This window comes from Perognathus longimembris, chromosome 4 (assembly GCF_023159225.1).
Source record: "Perognathus longimembris pacificus isolate PPM17 chromosome 4, ASM2315922v1, whole genome shotgun sequence".
NCBI classification, from domain to species: Eukaryota; Metazoa; Chordata; class Mammalia; order Rodentia; family Heteromyidae; genus Perognathus; species Perognathus longimembris.
In genome coordinates this window covers 23,529,337-23,546,994 of record NC_063164.1, presented here as the reverse complement: position 1 = coordinate 23,546,994, position 17,658 = coordinate 23,529,337, and the positions used below count along the sequence as shown (strand labels likewise).

Here is a 17,658-nt window from a genome sequence, read left to right as displayed (position 1 = left end):
CAAGTATCAGCTAGTTTGTATATGCCAAGGGTGAGAATTTAAATGCTCATAAAATCTAGCCGTAAAAGAAGGAATTTTATGAGAACAAGCGTAGTTGAATTTCAGCTGTATTTTACAGATCTGAACCTGGTTTGGACTTGTGTTTTCTATGAACTCGGAGCTGATTGGGTTGGGGAAGAGCAAGCAAGCCACAACCACTGTAAAATAAGGGCAGAATTGTGGCTAGTACATTTTCCTTCTAGAGCATGTACCAAGCTGGCTACTTGTTTCTGAGTGGGCAGGAAGGCTTGTTTCCCATTGAAGATGTATTGTAAGCTATGAAACATATTTCAAACATTCACTCTACTGGTGATCAATGAGAATTGAAGCAAGAAAGTATAAAACACTGCAGAAGCAGACAACGAAGACATCCACGTGATTATGATCTCACATTAACCATGTTGCAAAGTGATAATTTTAGTATCCCCTGTGCTCCATCCCTGGGTAGAAAGCCTTACTTGTGCTGACAGATTATTTTTACTTTGCTTGGCTCAACCAGATTGAGGTTTTTGGAGGAGAAAGTTAAAGATGATTTCCAGAGAGAGAGGCAGTGGTGGAAGTGGAGGGAGATCCCCAGAATTACAGAAGGCCAGACACAGAAATCATCTAACCGTCCTCCCAGAGCAGGAAGGAAAAATAAATTGGAACCCTCTGCCATTTGTAAGTCTTTCTTACCTGCGGCGCAGATCCTCTGCCACGGCTGCCCGGCAGCTGAACAAATAGGCTCGAAGGGATTTCAGCCGCTGCCGGAGCCGTACCACTGCAGCCAGAGGCTCGGCGTGGAGGTACAGCATGGGGTTCTCCTGTTGGATGTCAATTAGCGGCTCCTCATACACGTATTCCAGAAACTCTTTGGCCTGCTTGGACACCTGCAAAACAGGCATTGGCAATCACTCCTGGTGACCCATCCAGCTTGCTACACCTGTTCAAACTAGGAAACCACCGCTTAATAACAAAGTAACATTATTTTCTGAACACAGCTAAATGAAAGTGCCATAGTTGAACTAAATATAAATATTGGTTTTTCTTTGTTTTTTTTTCCAGAAACTCAACTGGGCAAACTTGGGAAGGAATTCACTAACTGTGTATCTGGATCGTGGTAGTGATTATATGAATCTATACATGTGACAGAAGGAAATCAAACTATACTGACCCCTAACACCCATGTCAATTTTGTGTTTTGTTTTTTTTTTAATATTTTACTTAGTGACATATGATATAACCAAGTAGGAAACTGATGAAAGGTACACAGGACCTTTCTGTAAGGTATATGTAATTCCCTGTGAGTGTATATTTCAAAATGAAAAGTTAGAAAAAATAAAGAGGCATTCATTGAGACTTTCAATGTTAACAGTGATTTAAAAGTTATATAAATACATGTGTGTATACAGGTAGTTTATTCTATAATACTTTCAAAAAGTAGCTACTTTAAAATAGCTAAACCATATTATATATTACAAAATTAAATGAAATGAAAGATATTCATAATAGGAAAGAAAGAGACAGAAAAAGAGAAACATGGGCCACCATATATATAGAATAATCTGAATGAGTAGAAAGCAGGCTCAAGACACTACTTTGGTACCCAAAGAGGAGTTGCTCTTCCTAGATTTTGTTGTTGTTGCTGTTGCTGTTGGTTGTGGGACTTGAACTCAGGGCTTGGGAGCTGTCCCTGAGTCTCATTTTACTCAAGGATAGAGCTCTACCACCTGAGCCACAATGCCACTTCCAGGAGTTGCTCTTATCACATCACCTTTGAACCTGGTTTGACTCAACTGTATATTCATTTTTGGCAAGATTGTGAAAGTAGATATTAAAATGCTATGTCATCGGTAGAAATAAATAGGCCATCAGAAACACAATGCACTAGGGATACTGAAGGAGTAGCTTACCTAATGCATGACACATGGTAATTGTTTAGGATCTCTACATGCCAGTTCACTGATTCTGAGATATAAATTGGCTGGCGATATATACAGAGATAGCTCAGTTCCCACTAATAGAAGGAAGTGCTCTCCAAAAAAAGTTTTTATTAACATTTCTCTAGGACTAAGGCTGCGACTGAGCACTGAAACAAACAAGCAACTTGGCCCATCAGAAAGAAAACTGAAAATCTACTGTTTCACACTCCAAACTAAGTGCTTATGAAAGAAGAAAAATAGGATATATAGCCCCTACCCCTCAAGGGTTCATGGTATCATTATTAAGTACTGAAAAAAAATTTAAACATCAGCTTGTCATCAGCTACACAGATGAGGCCCATTGGTAGCTTAAAGGAAGGAGAAACTGGCTTTCCTGAGGCAGGCCAACCTGGTAAAAAAGGTGCCAACTGATCTGGGTCTGGAGAGATAGGCAGAAATTCCCTTGTGGGCAGGTTAGAGAGAGGAGAGTACAATAGGCAGTGACAACCATGGAAACTATCTATACATTCATGACAATATTAGATACATGGCAAATGCACACTGATTACAAACACCCCCCCCCCTTTTTTTTTTTGCCAGTCCTGGAGCTTGAACTCAGGGCCTAAGCACTGTCCCTGGCTTCTTTTTGCTCAAGGCTAGCACTCTAACACTTTAGTCACAGCACCACTTCTGGCTTTTTCTATATATGTGGTGCTGAGGAATCGAACCCAGGACTTCCTGTATATGAGGCAAGCACTCTACCACCAGGCCATATCCTCAGCCCCAAACACCCATTTTTATACACATATTCAACATTCACATATTCAATATTATCATCTTCTTACATCAGATAGTTCATATCACAGTTCATATTTCTTATAGGAATGTAAAAGAGGTTATCATTTAAAAATTTTAATTGTTATTATTAAGGAACTGTATCAGGGTTCAGGCACACAGGCACAGGTACATGCCAGATATTGTACCAGGTATTAGGGCTTCCGGAGAAGATAAAATAGGCGTGGCCCTGTCCCCAGTGTGCAAAGACACAATTTGGTTAAGTCTTTTATTTATCAGGTTTAAATATTTGTTGTATTTAAATTATCTTCAAGGAGGAAAGAAATGAAGGTGTTCTTGGGAAATGAAGTACAATTCACTTAAAATGGTTGCTAAAAAAATGATGTATTGTACAATTCAATTAGTCTTTCTGAGTCTGTGGAGCAGTGTTTACACTGACTCAGGGCCCTGTGGAATTAGGTTAACAATGCTACCTTTTAGTAGGTGAACAGGACAAAGGGCACTGGCCAGTCTCCCCGGCCTTAAAAGGCTTCTCTCTTCAGGTGGTACTTAAGCCCCAAAGCAAAAAAGAATCTTTTACAGAGACAGTAAAAGCTGGGAGACAAATGGAAAGCAGCTACTGACAGCAGTATTCATAAACTGAAATGACAGAAAACAAAAACAGAGCTTGTTTCACTAAGGCCAAGGCACTTCTTGCACGCTCGTTATTAACTCGCAGTGAGCATGTGGGGCAGGTCCAGGGTGCTGCTGCCGGGCCCTGGGAACAAGCCCTTGCCATGTCCAGCCATCTTTAGAAATAAGGCTAAACACACACTCTACTTTTTTTAGAATTAACCAACCACTAAGACCTGTGAAGGAATTTTTTGAAAGAACTCAGAATTTGGCATGCTATGCTCCTTTTTCAAACGAGAGCACTTAATATTTAAAAAATTCAAAATGACCCTTTGGTCTCCATTCTAGCATAAAGATTTCACTCTTAAATTTAGCTTTTCTTTAAAAACCATTTAAAACATCTTTTTCTTCAGTTACTTAGGGAAGGAAGTCAATGATACATTTAGGTGATAAAATTTACCTGACTCTTTTTTGCTAATATAAATATTGCATGAGGCATATGTGAATGTGAAATAAGAGCTAAGAGCTACTGTCCTACTTCTTGCCAATCAAATTACAAAAAGTATGAAATGCCTGAGTGCTGTTTCTGATATGAAGAACAACTCAGCTCACGAGTCTGGTAGATAAAGGAGCCATTAAAAAAAAAATGATGTGGACTGGCTCTCTTTTCTATATTCCTATAACAGTCACATCAGAATCAATTTTACAGGGTCAGTGAGTGGTTCATTTTTCAACCCCCCTGGCTTGTGTTTACTAAGTAATATTTAATATTTTATAGTGCTGTTCATATTATTTGTGTCAGCAAATCTCTTCCAACTGCACTTTCAGCTCTCAGACAGAACTGTTTGAGGCCATAGGAACAAGAGGCTATGTGGCTGGTTGTGAACTCAGTCTGTCTTCATTCTGTCTGTAGTCTGTGATTCAAGAGGCAAGAAGAAAGGAGTCGAGGTAGAAACAGTCTCTCGACCACCTCATATTCACAAGAAGTTGGGGAAAACACAAACACATTTTAATTAATTCCAAGTTAATAATAGTTAAACCTGTTATTTACACATATGTTTATGAACAAATATATGATTTGAACATTAAGTATGATCATTGCAAATCTGAATATAATGTGTTTTCTTTCTGTTTTTTTTCTTTTGTTTTGTACTGATAGTGAGGCTTAACTGAGGGCCTGGATACTGTCCCTGAGCTTTTTTGCTCAAGGTTGCTGTGCAAAAGCTCTGCTTCTGGCTTTTCAATGCTCATAGGAGACAAGAGTCTTTCTTGCCCAGGCTGGCTTTGAATGGTGATCCTCAGTTATCAGCCTCCAGAGTAGCTATTACAGGCCACTAGTGACCCTCTATGTTTTCATACAATTACATTTTAAAAGCAAAGTTCCTAGATAGTGTTCAGGTTTGTGTAATTCTGAGAGAGGTTCTAGGATGTGTTCACATATGCTCCCCCCAACTAAACAGCCCTGGGTAGCCACAGACAGCAATTGGAGAGGACACGGTGATAGTGTAGACTTTTTATTAAAGAGGGAAAAGTTTCAGAATAAGATCCACGAAAACAATCTCAGAATAAGACCAGAGAAAATGTAGCTTTAACAGTTCCCAATCTATGTTCCAAGGAATACTGATTCTACAAAGAAGATATTCTGAAATGCCACATAGTACTTTCTTTTCTTGGTGATTCATGATTTTTTTTTTCCAGTTCTGGGGCTTGAACTCAGGGCCTGAGCACTCCCCCACTTGAGCCACAGTGCCACTTCTGGCATTTTCTATATATGTGGTGCTGAGGAATTGAACCCAGGGGCTTCATGTATATGAGGCAAGCACTCTACCACTAGGCCGTATTACCAGCCCTTCTTGGTGATTCAAGGTACAATATTTGGGCAGCTTAAAACTCTGTCACATTGGACTAAACAAAACCTCCTTAGCCCAGGCACCTCCCAAATTGATCTGACTACAAACAGGGAAGCTGTTTAGTGTTCTGCAGGGGAGCAGGAGGAAAAACCAACTGGAGGCAAGGGCATTCTTAGCCATCTTCATTCTCTTCTCTCACAGGGCTCACTGGAGAGGTCCTTCCCCATCCTCAAAGATATCCTGGCCATAGCCTTCCCTCAGCCCTATGAACAGGTACACAACAGGTGACTGCTTCAGGAAATCACTTTGAAGAACACTCAATTAACCCATTATCTATATTTAATAGGAGAAAAAAAGTAATTTGAGAATCTTGCTACATAACCCTAACCTGACCTCAAGTTTGTAATCTTCTTGCTTCCACTGCTCAAATGTTGGGATTATAAACATGTGCAACCCATTCAGCTCTAAACACAAAGAACCCAAATGATTTATTTATGGTCATTGCATGGGCAGAACTGGAGTCAGAACTCAGACCGCTTTTGTTTTCAAGTGACTCTACCATAATCTATCAGCACATTACTCTATAAAAAAGATGGTCCCGGGGCTGGGGATATGGCCTAGTGGCAAGAGTGCTTGCCTTGTATACATGAGGCCCTGGGCTCGATTCCTCAGTACCACATATACAGAAAATGGCCAGAAGTGGCGCTGTGGCTCAAGTGACAGAGTGCTATCCTTGAGCAAAAAGAAGCCAGGGACAGTGCTCAGGCCCTGAGTTCAAGGCCCAGGACTGACCAAAAAAAAAAAAAAAAAAGATGGTCCCTTCTCCTTCTTCATCCTTCCTCCCAAACAGAAAGCCAATAGGCTGCAACTGAAGACTAACTTAAAATACAATTAGGCAATACACTGTCCTAAAGTCTTCCACTTGATTTTTTTCCCCTCATGGGGCTTGAACTCAGGGCCTGTGCACTGTTCCTGAGCAGTTTCACTCAAGGCTAGCACTCTACCACTTGAGCAACAGCTTCACTTATAGCCTTTTCTGAGTAGTTTACTGGAGATAAGAGTCTCACACATCGCTGGCCATAAAAGAAATGCAAATCAAAACAACATTAAGATTCCACCTCACCCCAGTAAGAATGTCCTTTATCAAGAAAACTAACAATAATAAATGTTGGAGGGGATGTAGCCAAAAGGGAACCCTACTTCATCGTTGGTGGGAATGTAAACTGGTTCAACCACTCTGAAAAAACGGTATGGAGATTCCTCAGAAGGCTAAATATAGAGCTCCCCTATGACCCAGCAGCCCCACTCTTGGGCATCTACCTAAAAGACCACAAATAAGAATACACTAAAGGGCTGGGGATATGGCCTAGTGGTGAGAGAGCTTGCCTCGTATACATGAGGCCCTGGGTTCGATTCCCCAGTACCACATATACAGAAAATGGCCAGAAGTGGCGCTGTGGCTCAAGTGGCAGAGTGCTAGCCTTGAGCAAAAAGGAAGCCAGGGACAGTGCTTAGGCCCTGAGTCCAAGGCCCAGGACTGGCCAAAAAAAAAAAAAAAAAAAAAAGAACACACTAAAGCCACCAGCACGACAATGTTCATCACAGCACAATTCATCAAAGCTAAAATATGGAACCAACCCAGACGAATGGATCAGGAAAATGTGGTACATATACACAATGGAATTTTACACCTCTATCAGAAAGAATGACAATTCCCCATTCGTAAGGAAATGGAAGGACTTGGAAAAAATTATACTAAGTAAAGTGAGCCAGACCCAAAGAAACATGGACTCTATGGTCTCCCTCATAGGGAATAATTAGCACAGGTTTAGGCTAGTCACAGCAGAGGATCACAAGAGCCTAACAGCTATGCCCTTATGAATGCATAAAATGATGCTAAGTGAAAGAACTCCATGTTATGGAAGCAACTGTTATATCACTGTTGTAATCACTTGCAACATGCCATGTGAAACTGTAGCTTCTATTGTTGATGATCCTCTTGTATCCCCTTCCTGTGGTTGTACCCGCACTATCACTGTATCTTATCTGAGTACATTGGAAACTGTATATATTGGTATTAGAACTAGGGAAGTGAAAGGGCATATCAAAATTGAGAGACAAAGGATAAAAAGACAAACAACTCCAAAAGCAATACTTGCAAAACCATTTGGTGTAAGTAAACCAACTGAACAACTCATGGGGGGAGGAGGAGAGGGGGAGGGGGAGGGGGGAATGAGGGAGGAGGTAACAAACAGTACCAAGAAATGTACCCAAGGCATAACATATGAAACTGTAACCTCTCTGTACATCACTTTGACAATAAATAAGAAAAAAAAAAAAAAAGAGTCTCACAGACTTTCCTGCCCGGGCTGGCTTCAAACCACAATCCTCAGATCCCAGCCTCTTGAGTAGCTAGGATAACAGGCAAGAGCCTCTAGCACCTGGCCATGCTCTTTTTTATATGAAAAAGTCATGTATATTTGCCATCTCTGGAAGAATACATGAGAAAGTGATTTGGTTACCTATAGGAAGGTGAATGGAAGGGAGGATAACTGTCTATGTATGCATGCCCTTTGACATTTTCTCAGTCTTGAAATTCGTGAAAGAATATTATAGTCCAAAAAGAAAAAAGAATAAAGCATGGTAGTGTAAATATAAGCAGTGGAAGCTATTTAGGGGAAACTAGCCTCTCCTACCACATTAAACTCTGAAGTTATTTATCACAAGACAATTATTCACACATAACCATAACTCTGAAGAAGCAAAATGGTGCATTTCTTTTTTTTTTTTTTTTTTTTTTTGGCCAGTCCTGGGCTTGGACTCAGGGCCTGAACACTGTCCCTGGCTTCTTTTTGCTCAAGGCTAGCACTCTGCCACTTGAGCCACAGCGACACTTCTGGCCATTTTCTGTATATGTGGTGCTGGGGAATTGAACCCAGGGCCTCATGTATACGAGGCAAGCACTCTTGCCACTAGGCCATATTCCCAGCCCCGAAAAAATGGTGCATTTCTAAATATATATTTTCTTAAAGAGATTGGGTGACAATTAAAATTTGCAAAATTATACAACGAACAGAATATCATGACTGAAAACTTGGATAATAAAAATCAGGAGAGGAATAAAAATATCAACCATAGTTTTGCCACAGTAAAATAATTATGTATTTCTTTTGGCATATATAACTTGCCCTTTCACTATTTATTTGGAGTTCTGTTGTTTAAATCATAGTCTTCATAAAACTCAGGCTCAAACACAGTACTTCTTGGTCCTATTAAAACATGCACTGGAGCTAATGGAGGAGGAATCAAATTTAATTTAATTACAATTTGTCCTCAAACTTTTCAAATGAGGCTGATAAGTACCTTCCCATCAGTGAGCTTTTCTACAGCTCTGCGAGGGCAACAGAGCTTGCCCTGAATATCTCTCAAGATGTAGAGATAGGAAATGGTTTACGTAACACGGAAAACCCCTAAATAGATGGAATGTGAATATTCAAGTTAGAAAGAAACATTTTGAAAAAGCACAACCACGGGGACTTATTTAAAGAAGAGTCGAGCTATTTGAGTTCCTTACTACCTCTTTGCTAAGGCTGATGTTTCTGAGTAGCAGGTAAGAAGTTACCTTCAAAGAGACTTTCATTAAGAGAATGGCTACACAATGTAAGAAGAGGTGCTGCTTAATCTTGGAACTCAATTCAATCTGAAGAATATACAGCAGAAAATGAAATCCTGCTTTAAAAAATAATTAGGGTTATTAATACTCCAGAGAGCAGACAAGGAAATGCTTAAGATGATAAATTTCACTCTGTTCTGTGAACCATTTTTTTTCATTCTTTTAAATGGATAGTTGAGCCAGTCACGTACTTGCTATTAAGTACAGCGGGCATATCCAACAGAACAATGTCTGGCTTGAGAAACTGATAGGTCCAAATTGATCCTCACAATTAAGAGCATTAAGTTAAATCCTGATGTCTGAGCAAAGACAGACAGATACTGGATAAATGAAATAAGTTACTGAGTACCAGTGAAAGACGATCCAGATAAAATCAGCCAGCTATGTTCTTGCATTAAAATCTTCTCTGGTCCACTGAGAACGTGGGAAGGAGTGGTCTGACCAGGAGATTTTTTCTCATGCGCAGCGTGGACGAAGTGAATGTACCTAATAAATAGTCCACTTAGCTACCTCTCGAAATGGAATCTAGTTACTTGAGTGACCACCACGACAGCACAGCCTTTTTTACAGAGGATCACAAGTGTCAATGTTGGTACACTGATGGTTTTCATGGCCTTCAGAGCTCACTGAAAACAGACATGGATCTCCTCCTCCATGTTCTTGCCTTCAGAAGTTGTGTCTGTCCTTTTCATCTCCTCAGTCAGTGCCATTTTTCCTGCTTTTGCTCCACTCACCAATGTGTACTGTGCTGGCAGGTACTTCTAGCCTTCTTTTCCATGGACCACACCACTGGAACAACTGTGCTCACTTGTTCTCATGCTTCCTCCAAGCATACTAACCTAAAGCAAACTCAGCCAGCCTTCTTCTCTTCTAAGTACAACTCCGTTTAATACATGCATGGTAAATATATTTATTCTTCCTATTCGGAATTCGAAGTACAAGCTGAAGAGGAGAGCTGTGTGGTAGAGGTCAGAGAAGAATTAGGAGAGGAAATGAGGTTTAAGCCATGCTTTAGGATTTGCTGGTGTAGCTGAGGGCAAGGGGAAGCCAAGAGGTGTGAAACAGATAGCAGGACAGAGGAGAGGAAGGATGGATGTGAACTTACTGAAGAGAATAGTGGGTGCCAATATGGATGCAGGGACTAGACATCACAAAAAGCCTAACAGAGGGCTGGGAATATGGCCTAGTGGCAAGAGTGCTTGCCTCGTATACATGAAGCCCTAGGTTTGATTCCACAGCACCACATATATAGAAAATGGCCAAAAGTGGTGCTGTGGCTCAAGTGGCAGAGTGCTAGCCTTGAGCAAAAAGAAGCCAGGGACAGTGCTCAGGCCCTGAGTCCAAGGCCTAGGACTGGCAAAAAAAAAAAAAAAAAGTCTAACAGACTAGCCGAGGATTAAACTGCCCAGCACCTTTTTATGTGCCCAAGTCTGTGCTAATTGCTTTCAGTGACTCATTTATTTAGGCTAACAGCAAGCCTACAAAGTAGGTACTTTATCATCTCCATGATAAAGGTGAAGAAAGTAAGAGCAAAAATGATAAGACCCCCATCCAAAGTAAGATTACATCTGAAAGAGATGAAAGTCAAGGGCAAGAAGTACCAGTAGACTACTGGCTCCCTCCACATGCCCGTGCTGAGGCTGCGGGCCAGGGCAGAGGGAGAAGGGGTATGGTAGAGTGAGCTCCAGCACTGAAAGCAGGCAGCTGGTTTTGCTGACTGCTTAGGTAGAAGCAGGTGTGGCAGAGGGAGGAGTCCAGGAGTGAAATGACAGTGGTGAACGCAGGGACACACACCAGGCAGGCAATGTGCACGGCATGACATGGGATAAGGGGAGGCCTTCGGTGAGTCTGAGAAAGCCAAAGCTTTCATTCCTTGATGCACCCATACATTTCTGCTTACCTACTCTGTGTCAAGACACATTTCCTGTGCTCAAGACGCTCACCTTAACAGAGAAAACAATACACATGTGATGATGACGGGAATAATAACCTCCACTAGTTCAGTGTTTATCACAGTCATTTGCTAACCCACACAATCCTTATCAGATAAATGTATACATTACCAAAAGAACGAATGCTTAGCTGGCATGAACAGTATGGTGGACTCTATTTCAAACGCTTTGCATGCTTTAGCCCTTTAACTAACTGTATAATGTATTACTAGCCTCATTTTACAGGAACCTAAAATAAAGAGATTAAATAAAATAATCTCACCAGGTCGCACGGTCAGTAAGTGACAAAGCCAAGACTTGAATCCAAGCAGCTTAAACTCATTTTACAGGTTAGGAAACTGAGACCCAGAGGAAGTTTCAACAATTTCCCCCAATTAATCAATCACCTAGTAATAGGCTAACATACATTTTGGACAAATGTCCATTTAACTCCAAGCTCCTGCTATTAACACTTAAGAAAGTGTAAATCTTGAAACCCATGCCTATCATGATGGTGGCCCAGAGGACAGTCTGTAAGGCAAGCAAATATGGAGGATGGAGAGCAAAAGAGAAGCTATCGCCAGAGCTCAGGCTCTGGAAGAATAGCTCTGGAAGAATGAGTAGGGACTCCACAGATAGAGAAGAACTTCTTGGGTGGCAGGATGCTAAGCAGGACAAAGTGATCTTCTTTCTCCCAAGTTAGAAGGAAAAGCAGTAAGGACAGGTACAATATAGACGGATTTTGAGATATTCATATTTGTATCTCATAAATGCAATTATCTCCTTGCAGTAGGAGGCAAGGTCAGTTTCAAGAAGGATTGGGATGAGGCATCTTCTAGTACTGAAGACTGAACCCAAGATTCATATTTGCTAGGCAAACTCTCTACTGACTGAACCATGTACCCAAGGGTAGACTCTGAAGATAGCAAAGTTCTTGAAGACAGAAAAGATGTGAATGATAATTCGGTAGAACAGGAGCCTGAAGTGCCCAATGGTATAGAAAAAGACCTACGCCAGCTGGGCATGGTGGTATACACCTCTAATCCCAGGAATCTGGAGACTGGGTAAGAAGGACTATGAGTTTGAGGCCAGTCTGAGCTACATACCAAGACTCTGTGACAAAAAAATAGAAAGGAAGAAAGAAGAAAAAAAAGAAGAGAGGGAAAGAAAAAGGGAGAGAAAGAAAAGAGGAAGACAGGAAGGCAGGGAAGAGGAAGAAAGAAGGAAGGGAGGGAGGGAGGGAGGGAGGGAGGGAGGGAGAAAGGAAGGAAAGGATAGAAAAAGGGAGGAAGAGAGGTAAGGAAAAGGAAAGAGGGAGGAAGGGAGAGAGGAAGGGAGGGAAGGGAAGGGACAAAAGCCAAGTGACCCCTCACAATTTTCAACTTTTATTTGACTCCAGGTGGATGACAATTCTCTTCTTCCCTACCTGCTTGCTCCTAGGTAATACTGTCACATTCAAAGCATCAGACATCTATTAGCAAGAAGGCATAAAAAACAGTTATAGAGACTGTTTTGTTTGTTTGTTTGGTCTGTTGTGGGGCTTGAACTCAGGGCCTGGACATTGTCCCTGAACCTCTTCATACTCAAGGCTAGCATTCTACAACCTGAGAGCCACAGCGCCACTTCCTAGAGCCTGTTTTTGTATGAAGCACATGCATGAAAGGGCTGCTACTCAAGCAGATTTCACCATGTCCTGGGGGAAGGAGAAGTGCATCCACTCATCAGGTGACAGAATCATGTTATCTAACTTGTGGGCAAGACACAGGATGATACATCATAAACCTAGAACACCAATGTAGTGGAGATAGAGATACTGGGATTTGCTAAGTTTTACTACCTTGTCAATGCTGTATAATGTAGCTACCCAAGTCACATATCTTGAAGTCTCCAAGGTTGAAACTGAAGTGGAGATACCTATAACTAAAACCATGTATCTGGATGTCTGTGGCAATACCAGAGCTGGATGGAAAAGAAAACAATGATTAGCATATAAATCCCAGCAGTTAAAGCCACAGAGTGAAGGAGATGACGCAGAAGAGGATAAAGTGGGAAAACAAAATCAAAGAATAAATTCTAAGGAGCCCTATTAAAGTTGCAGGCAAAGAATAAGGAAGTGCTTGAGAAAGAACCTCAAAGGACGAGATAGAATATAGAAGAATTCAAGGACCATGTCCCACATAAACCTAGTAGAAGCAACCTTTGTGGATCAACTAGAGCTGGCAAAACCATAATGAAAAGAAGGGTGGAGACCATGAACAGAGGCAGAAGGAAGGAGAACAATGAGGATGGCTGTGGATGTACAGAAGTCAGTGGGTGTATCGAAGAAATTATCCTGTTCATCCTAATCATTCCATTTTTTCCTGGGAAGTAAAAGGTAACTGAGTATTATTTAGTAAGTTCAAGGTCACAGGTGCTAGGTGGGAGCTGGTGGTTCACACCTGTAATCCTAGCTACTCAGGAGGCTGAGATCTGAGGATTGCAGTTCAAAGCCAGCCCAGGCAAGAAAGTCCATGAGACTCTTCTCCCCAATTAACCACCAGAAATCCAGAAGTGGTGTTGTGGCTCAAAGTGGTAAGGCACAAAAAAGCTCCCCATGACTGACAAAGAAAAGAAAGGGAGGGAGGGAGGGAGGGAGGGAGGGAGGGAGGGAGGGAGGGAGGGAGGGAGGGAGGAAGGGAGGGAGGGAGGGAGGGAAGAAGGGAGGAAAGAGAGATAAAGAAAGATCACAGGTGCTGTGAAGTAAAAGAATCTGATCAAAGTACTGGTGTGAATACAAAAGGATTCCCATACTCTGCCAACACGCATCCACATGTCCAGTATAGCTACATCTGTAGGTTGCCTTTTCTCTCACTTCCTGCTCCAAGTAGTAGCCAAACCCTCCTATTGTCTATACAACTCCATCTTCACTGTTTCAACTACATCATCCTAGCATTTCTCCTTTCCCTCCTGGGTAGCTAGTCTTAGCATAAATCACTGCTACTGTTTTCTTTTTCCCCACTTAAAAAAAAAAATCAACCTAAGTTGACCCCACTTCTATTTGAGTTACTCCCCACCTCTCTCTCCTCTTTAGAACAAAACTTCTCAAAAGAGTGGCCTATCCTTGTCTTTTATTTCTCTCTTCCTATTCTATGTTGAACCCACTCCAATCAGACCTTTGCTCTCACCACCCCATTCAAACTGCTCTCATTAAGGTCACTAATTACCTCCACATTACTAAAGCCAATCGTCAATTCTCAATGCTCATCTTATTTGACCTATCAGCATCTGTCACAGTTCGTCTGGCAACACTTTCTTCACAAGGCTTGTCGACAGCCTGGAATCCTTCTACCTCACTGCTCACCCCTTCTTGGCCTTTGCTGCTCCTTCTTGTCTCTCTCCCCTTTTATGTTGGGGTGCCCCAGCCTATTTTGGATCTTATTCTTCTCCTCTGTTGACTTGCACTTATGAGTGAACAAATCTGCTATTTGTACTTGTCTATCCTTTGTGGGTGTTGACTGGATTTGCAGAAGTATTAGCATATCTCTGTGTATCTCACTTGTCCCCTTCTTCAAAAAACACTGGTCCAAATGAAGACTGGAGGATGGCTAGACACACTGTTTCTTCTCTGGGCTGCCACTAAGAGGCCCTCCTGGATTCTCCCAGGGGGTTTAGTGTACGTGAAGACTGGCCTTCACACATAAGGAGTGATGCACAACATAGCAAATAGCTTGGATCACATAAGCCTTCTCCAAAGATCATAGTCCTGCTGGTATATTTAATATTTGCCCATTTTCATCCTCCGATAGATTATGATGTTGGAAATAAGAGCTAATATAAATAATAAGAAAGACCTATCAAAATTCTATCTTAGCCACCCATATAGTTAATTATCAAGGACTAGAAGTAACAGCTGCCATCCATACCTTTTTAAATTAGGAAATTAATAAGACTCATAATTAAGAAGCCTTTAAATTGTAAGCTATATAAGAAGAACCAGATAAAATCTGGTAGCTTTTATGAGACTACCTAATCAAATTTGCTTCAAACTGTTTCATCATTATCTCTGAAATCTACCTGACAACATATGAGCACATAAATTGTTATTATTAATGAACACAGTGTTGGCACCCACCTTATATTTGGAAGTATCCCAGTTGTGGACTATGCGTGCAGGGATGAGAAAGCTGTCGTCCACGTGGCAGCTGCTGCAGTAGTACCACCCGCTGTAATTGCACACCTTGGCTTTCCCATTGGAAAGACCGATGGACCGCTGGCATCCTGTTCAATAAAGAAGGAAGAATCTATGATTGCTATTATATTCTGAGCACCACTGAACAAGGCTGTGAAACTCTCAAGTTAAAATGAAAGTCTGCAACAGAAAGCATCCAAAGAGAACAGATGTCCTAGCCCTCGCAGTCTACCTCTCTCCTCCTGGGGAAATACTATTAGCATCACCTAGTTGGTTCCCTGTTTCTGGTCTCTTTTGATTCGATCCCTTTTACATACAGCTACCAGAGATAAGTTTCTCTACAACCTTTCTTTTTTTTTTCTTTTCTTTTCTTTCATTTCTTTCTTTCTTCTCTGCGCAGGAGATATTACACTGGGAGATTTTTATATAGGCTCTTTGTTTAATTCACCCAATATTTCTATGAAACAGATATTATTTACTCTATTTTACTGATGACAAAGAAAGAAGACTGGACACAATGGCGCACACATGTAATCCCAGAGGCGGTGACAGGAGGGTCTGATGTGTTCAAGCCCAGCCTGAGCTACAAAGTGAGATTCTGTCTCAAAAAATTTTTTTGCCCTGTGAGTCCATTGTATGAAATCAGTCAATAAAAGGTAGGGCTTGGATTTGGTCCTAACTTCGATGGTAGAATGGGCCTAAAATGTGGTATGTAGTTTTCCTTTGCTTACAAAAATTAATGCAATCAATTTGGCCTTGGACTGACCCCACTTTACCGCTCCAACTTTTCCCTCCCAACACTTTGCAGTGTGACTATAACTTCCTTATTCCTGTTAGAGAACTTGCCACATCTCTCCCCAGATGAACAGTCCTCCTCCCACCCTGCCCTCTATATGGTACAGCGTATTATTCTCTGCTCTCCACTTTGGCAATGCTTGCCCATTACTCAAGAACGCCTGTTGCTGCAAATGATTGCTAGTGCCTTTTTCATATCCTAAGCAGTGCATGGTTCTGTGAGCTCTGTCCTGGTAGTCAGGGGGCCTGGCAATAAGTATGGACCTGCCACAAAGAAACCATTATTTTCCTTTAAATAGGAGGTTCTACTACCTTCTATGGATGCATATGGAAATTCTGTCACAATCATAAAAAAAAAAAAGTAAAGAAGAGAAATCCTAACAACTTCCAAAAAGGCAATCAAGAATATATAAACATCCAAAAAATGGAAACAAGAGGTTTTTTTCTTTGTTGCTGTTTTTCTTTTCTTTTTGTCTTCTTTGTTTATCTGTCTTTGGAAGGTAATGGTGACATAGAAATGGAGGGACAAAGGATGAACAAATGCAATAGTGATACTAGACACTATGTTGAAAAGGAACTATATAACTTGAGGGAATGAGAGGGAAAAACTGGAAGAGAGAGAGAGGGAAAAGATGACATTGTCCAAAAAGAGGTATACTCTTTACCTGACTTATATAACTGTAACTACTCTGTTTATCACTTTTATAATAACAATAATTTTTTACAAGAATATACAAAGTCAGGCAGCAGTGGTTCACGCCTTTAATCCAAGCTACTCAGGAGGCTGAGATCTGAGGATCACAATTCAAACCTAGCCTGGGCAGGAAGGTCTGTGAGACTGTTATCCCCAATAAACTACTAGCCAGATGGAGCTGTGGCTCAAGTGGTAGAGTGCTAGCCCTGAGCAAAAGAAACTCAGGGACAGCACTTGGGCCCTGAGGTCAAGTCCCAGGACTGGAAAAAATATATGCATGTATATATATTGTGACCTACAACTTTCATTCTAGAAATCCTTCCATGCAATATTTTTCATGGTTGGGTGTCAGAACTAGATCAATCAAATGGATCTGATACTAGTCATGTTGTATGCATGAAACTGTACTGTTCTTTCAACAATAGCAACAATAATGATGATGTAATGATCAGTGTTGTGTCTCACTGTCATTAAATAGTACCCAAACACATTTATTGAACCACTAACCTAAGAAGATACTAATTTGCAGGTACTTCATGAATAAAAATATCACAAAACCCAACAGAAAAATAAAATGGCATTAGTAACCAAGCAGTTTCACAGCACCTCCTTCACAAAGAAAATTAAATCATGTGTTTTTAAGTAGAAAAGGTATTAAAAAATAGTAAGTCACTATGCTGGTATCAAGTTTCAGAGACTTGAGCCTCGTGTGGATTTCTTTACCACTGAGTAGCAACAAAACATTATAATACCTTGATTTTCAGGGCTGAGGAATGAAAAAAATGGGTGAAGGGAGGAAGAAAAAAACAAGCTCAGTTTGACAGAAGAGACAGACTGTCACAAGCCCAGGGCTGTGGATGTGGGAATGGGAAGATGTTTCCTGTGCCCACCCATTCCAAGTGATGTTGTCCTTTTAGTGGCTTTGCTAGTCAAACTATAAGCTTGAACTCAGGGCCTGAGCACTGTCCCTGGCTTCTTTTTGCTCAAGGCTAGCACTCTACCACTTGAGCCACAGCGCCACTTCTGGCTTTTTCTGTTTATGTGGTGCTGAGGAATCGAACCCAGGGCTTTATGTATGAGAGGCAAGCACTCTACCAGTAGGCCATATTCCCAGCCCCTCTCAGATACAGTTTTTTATCCTTAGCACTTACATCATTTCCACACAGTAGACAACAAATATTTTAGTTCAAAGGATGATAA

At 41.2% G+C, this 17,658-nt stretch overlaps 1 protein-coding gene across 4 annotated transcripts in view; it reads right to left on the bottom strand.

Moving 5' to 3' along the window:
• Positions 1 to 17,658, bottom strand: part of Plekhm3 (pleckstrin homology domain containing M3) — a 160,811-nt gene that overhangs the window by 90,371 nt on the left and 52,782 nt on the right. For all 4 annotated transcript variants that reach the window (XM_048344858.1, XM_048344862.1, XM_048344861.1 and 1 more), the window contains exons 4-5: positions 14,913 to 15,058; positions 715 to 908 (exon numbers count right to left, since the gene is read on the bottom strand). In XM_048344858.1, the coding sequence (XP_048200815.1) occupies positions 715 to 908; positions 14,913 to 15,058 (340 nt within the window). The remainder of the gene's footprint in view (positions 1 to 714; positions 909 to 14,912; positions 15,059 to 17,658) is intronic.